General features: G+C 36.2%; 1 protein-coding gene across 4 annotated transcripts; it reads left to right on the forward strand.

Annotated features, from left to right (window-relative positions):
- Nucleotides 1-1683: 1683 nt before the first annotated feature.
- LOC149532769 (uncharacterized) lies at nucleotides 1684-4487 on the forward strand. Of its 4 annotated transcripts, none has more exons than XM_089804091.1 (4): nucleotides 1684-2606; nucleotides 2720-2790; nucleotides 3699-3750; nucleotides 4002-4487. In XM_089804091.1, exons 1-4 carry the CDS (start codon nucleotides 2511-2513, stop codon nucleotides 4218-4220), a joined length of 438 nt encoding a protein of 145 aa, XP_089660217.1. In that variant the 5' UTR covers nucleotides 1684-2510; the 3' UTR covers nucleotides 4221-4487. The 4 variants fall into 4 exon arrangements, with proteins under 4 accessions (XP_089660217.1, XP_089660218.1, XP_089660216.1 ...); XM_089804092.1 differs by having other exon boundaries at nucleotides 3699-3881; nucleotides 4002-4182; XM_089804093.1 differs by having other exon boundaries at nucleotides 2065-2606; nucleotides 3699-3835.
- Nucleotides 4488-4700: the final 213 nt, after the last annotated feature.

The raw sequence follows: 4700 nt of genomic DNA on the forward strand, positions 1-4700 counted from the left end.
CTTGCCCAGCTTTCAAGCTTAGTCTCCTTGAGTCTCCATGCTCAATGTACCAGTGTAGTCATCTCTTCTTGACCACTTGTAGAAGCAGAGCCTTTGTGCTCTTCCTTCTTCTAGAAGTCTTCTCCTTGACACCTTTTTAACTACTTTACAATTTGGCTTTTTGGCAGCAACATCATTAGCAACATTTGCTTCTTGGTATATGACTCCTAAAATAGAAGTCTTGGAGTTCCTTTTCCTGCTCAATTCTTCCATTTTTTAATTTCAATTCGTATGGATTAGGTAGGATTCATTGCATCTAACCTATATTTTGTTTCCTCTAGAAACTTCTTGAATAATCCTCTTAAATTCGCCCAAAAATGATTTACATAGAATTCTGTGCCACTAGCTCATCATCCTTATCTTCCAACTAGTTCACAAAATTCAAGGTAACCACTTTGTCGGCTCAGATTTGGTGAATCTTCGTCATTTGAAATAATGCAGCAGCTCGACACTATTGAAATACTGGTGCTTGGCACATGCTATATTACTTGGCATCAATTGTGTTTTTCCTGATGCTCGGCACCTAAAGATCACTCAGCACTAACTAAGATTTTTCTAATGCTTGGCACCTGAACTTCACTCGGCACCTGAAGATCACTCAGCACATACTAGAATTTCCTGTTACTCAGCTCCAACTGAGAATTTGCTCGGCTTCAACTAACTTGCTTGGCACCCACTAATGATCTTAGTTTAAGCTTTGCAGTCAACCTTGTTACAACTTTTTCCTCCAATCTTTCTAAGTGTTACCAACCTCTGTATCTTTGAATATGTTATCAATACATCATTTGACCATTGTCTTAACTGATCCTTGCACTTCATTACAACATCATAACTCAACCTTTTCTCTTAGGTGCTCTTATTGATCAAATCCTCTTCATCAATCAACTAAGTGATAGTACTTGGATCTTATAAGCAAATGTCATTCCTACAAATAACAAGTTTGACATCAATGACAAAACAATGATTGAAAACAACAATCTTCCTTCTTTGCAACAATCTCCCTCTTTGATCTTCAACAATGAGCTTTTCAATTAGATTTCCAACAAAAGGAAATAGTTTGTAATAATTTTTAAAAATCATATGTAACACAATTCGTCATCAAGATGAAAATAGAGAACACAATGTTAAGAAGGTTTTATAAACAAAACAAAATAATTAATATTTAAAATTACAATGTTGATTGTAGTTACTATGGTGTTAAGATTATCCTTCTACTAGGAAGGAAATAGCTATTTAGTGATGAGCCATAAAAACAAATTGTAAATTTTGCTCTATTTTTGTATCAAAATTTTATGTTTTTATCAATTGCAAATTGAATTTATATTGCAACATTATAAAATTAACTTGAATATACATGATTTCTCATCCTATGCATCTCTATCTCTAACACTATCCTACTATTTACTTTCGCTTCAAGCTCACCAAAAATCAATCTTCAACAATCATATAATTATGTTAAAGAAATTGAAGCTACATAGTATACCGCATCCCATAAGACATGGACTTCACCTCCACAAGAACTCTTGTTATTATTATTAACTCATTAGAATACAAACGTTAAAAATAACCTAGGATAAACTTTTATACTATAAACCACCTACATTGATGATCCTTTACTTATACCAATAGTCCAATTGATTCGTAATGTTTCAAACTTGTTTTCCTTCAATCTAGTGGATGCCATAGCATTCTCATCTCTCTCTGAGGACGACAAGAAACGCATGAAAGAAACTGTCTGGACTCTGAACTTTCAGACTGGGGTACCAACACCCTAATTTTAAACATGTGGAATTGGGTATTGCTCCTGTAACTAGGGTATCAATTCAGCAGTAACCCGAACTCCTAAAATGGTGTACTAATTCACATTGTAATTATTTTTTAAGCCTTAAAACATTCATGTGGCTGGTACGAAAATATAGACTCTGAGGAAGTGACTTCAGACTTAGTCTGCTTTTCAAATTTTTTATAATGGCAGAGTGAAAACAGGAGAGTACCATAGCAGTTTTCTATAATAATTATTATTATACTGGAAAAAACTGTTGAAGAAAAATTGATATCCCTTTCGTGGAGAAAGCAGATCACGTTGGGTGAGGTGACACAGAGGATCACACACACTACCACAGCAGAAGAATCATCAGTTAGCGAATTATTCAATTCAGTCCCTTTTCACATTAAAATCCTTCCCACGGCCCACGGGCCACACCCATTTCATTACATAACCAAATCCAATGGCATCTTCAAATCCACTTTCACACTTATCCACCTACTCCTGCCGGTCTGCCCTCTGTCTCTTGTTGTTTTTACTGTTCATTTCATTGCACCACATCTACCCCTTGTTTAGTTTCTTAACCCGCTGGCTCACACTACATATATCTTGCAGTGGGTTTCGATCTCGGGTCGATCCCTTGCTTTTCATCTCCGAGGTTTCAATTGGCCCTTGTTCAGCCAGATTCTTTGTGGTGTGATTTAAGATGTCCAGAAAGAGAGCGGCCTCCAACCTTCCGCCTCGCAGTAACATGGACGACAAGCATGCGAGCCTCATGCAGGATTATCGTCTACTTCAAGATGTAAGGTTTTTCAAACCCTCGTTTTTAAAATTTTGGTTGTAGTATTCGGTGACCCTGTTTTAGACCCGCGATTCATTAATGGGGCGGTTGTTTTCTATAACTTGTTATCACAGGACTACGTTTCACTGAAGGATCAGCTGCAGACAGCCAAGACGAGAAAGACATCCCTGCTAGCAGAAGTCAGGTTAGAAGTACCCAAACCCTCGTTTCGAAGATTTCTCGTGATTTTGACGATTGCTTTTGTGGAACTGTGTAAAAATCCATCATACAATTTAGTTATGTAGTCTCTAAAATCTAGAGCGAGGGTTTTTTTTTTTTCCTCAAATAAATCAGTTATATCGTATTCTCAATTAAACCAGAAGTAGGGTTCTTTTCTCGTACAAATTATTTGGATTACATACCCAAATTATCCAAATCTAGGGGTTGGAATTCTAAGAGTGCCTATGGATTAAGCTTTTTAGATGCCAACAATTTCGACATAGCGTAGATAAAAAGTGGCTCGAAACATCGATTCCAAAAAATTCTTTTCAGCTTAATCCAGAAATAAGCTGAAATGTTGAAGCCAAAACTTCTACACTGCTTAGTCCAGAAATGATCCAAAATGTTGATACCATAATTTCTATTCAGAATAATCCAGAAATGATCCAAAACGTTGATACCGATACCAAAGATTTCTACATAACTTAATTCAGAAACACCCTTTTGTTTACAATCACCGACTATGGAAATATTGTCTATTATCAAAGCTAAGGTACTACTCTCATAGACTCGTACTCCCAATTAAACCATAGCTAGGGTTTTTTTCTTGCACATATCAGTCATATCGTATTCCAAAGGAAAAGAGAGTCAGGGTTCTTTTCTCACCATAGCTAGGGTTCTTTTCTTGCACATATCAGTCATATTGTATTGCAAAAGGAAAATAGACTTAGGGTTCTATTCTCATACAAATTAGTTGGATTATATCCATGAATAAACCAAAGCTAAGCTTCCTTGTGCAAATGTTATTTATTAGTTGTAACATATATTGTATAATAATTAAACCAGAGCTGGCTTTCTTATCTTATCGTGATTGTTGCTCTGTTGTTATCACAGGTTCTTGAGACAGAGACTAAAAATGCTGAAGTACTCTTCTATTGACTCCAAAGTAAAAGAGTCTTCTTCCATGGATGTTAATTGTGATTCCTCTATCGCCTATACCAGAAAATCTTCTTCACAAGCAGTTGCACCAGGCGCTTCTTTGTGTCCTAAGAATTTAAGTTTTTGTCGTAAAGTTTTGTATGGTTTGAAGACACTCATTGCAGAAATGTTTTTCTACATAAATGATCTGAAAATCATATTGCAGAAATTGATGGATGCAATAGAAGTTATATCTGATTTTCATATTGCTAATTGCAGAAATTGTTGGATACAACAGAAGTTCCTATGTTCTGGGAGCCACACAAGGTAATTGGTTCTGACGAGACTGTCAAGTGGGAGGGAGTCAATGACAACATTGGACTGGTTAGTGCTCCGAGGGTTGCTGTTTTCAGAAATGGCCCAAATGTATTTGCCACAACAAAAGCGGGAAAGAGGAAAATTTCATGGGAAGATCAAATTTCTTTGGAGTGTAATTGAGCAAGGATCCTATCCTTATTTTGTTGCAATTGTCTCACAAATCATTGGAACACCTCCATGTACATACGCCAAAGGTGTTATTGTATCATAAGCTGCCCAGGTTGTAAAATTTCTGTTGTGAGCAAAGGTCATTGCAGAGGTAATCACCCTTACATTTTATGAATGAGCATCTGCCTCTGCATTTTGAGATGTTACTTATTTGTAGAATCTTGTGAGTAGAACTTGCTGAAGAATACTTTTGAATAAAATGTAATTTGTTTTACAAAACTGTAATTTACTGATTTAGCCTCTTCAAGTTCCTTGCTCTGTCATTTTGGGAAGGTGATCCTCAAGTTTCTTTTTTGAGTGCTTGTAAGAATATTTTAGAGAATGGCAACAGTCAATTCCATCCTCAAAGTAAAAATTCCCGTGAAAGCAAGGTCTTTGGCCGCTATTACATGCTGATTTATCCGAAAAGAAAAGCAATACTTGGCTTTTAGT

This window comes from Cupressus sempervirens, chromosome 10 (assembly GCF_028749045.1).
Source record: "Cupressus sempervirens isolate cs-2001-9-10 chromosome 10, ASM2874904v1, whole genome shotgun sequence".
Taxonomy (NCBI): domain Eukaryota; kingdom Viridiplantae; phylum Streptophyta; class Pinopsida; order Cupressales; family Cupressaceae; genus Cupressus; species Cupressus sempervirens.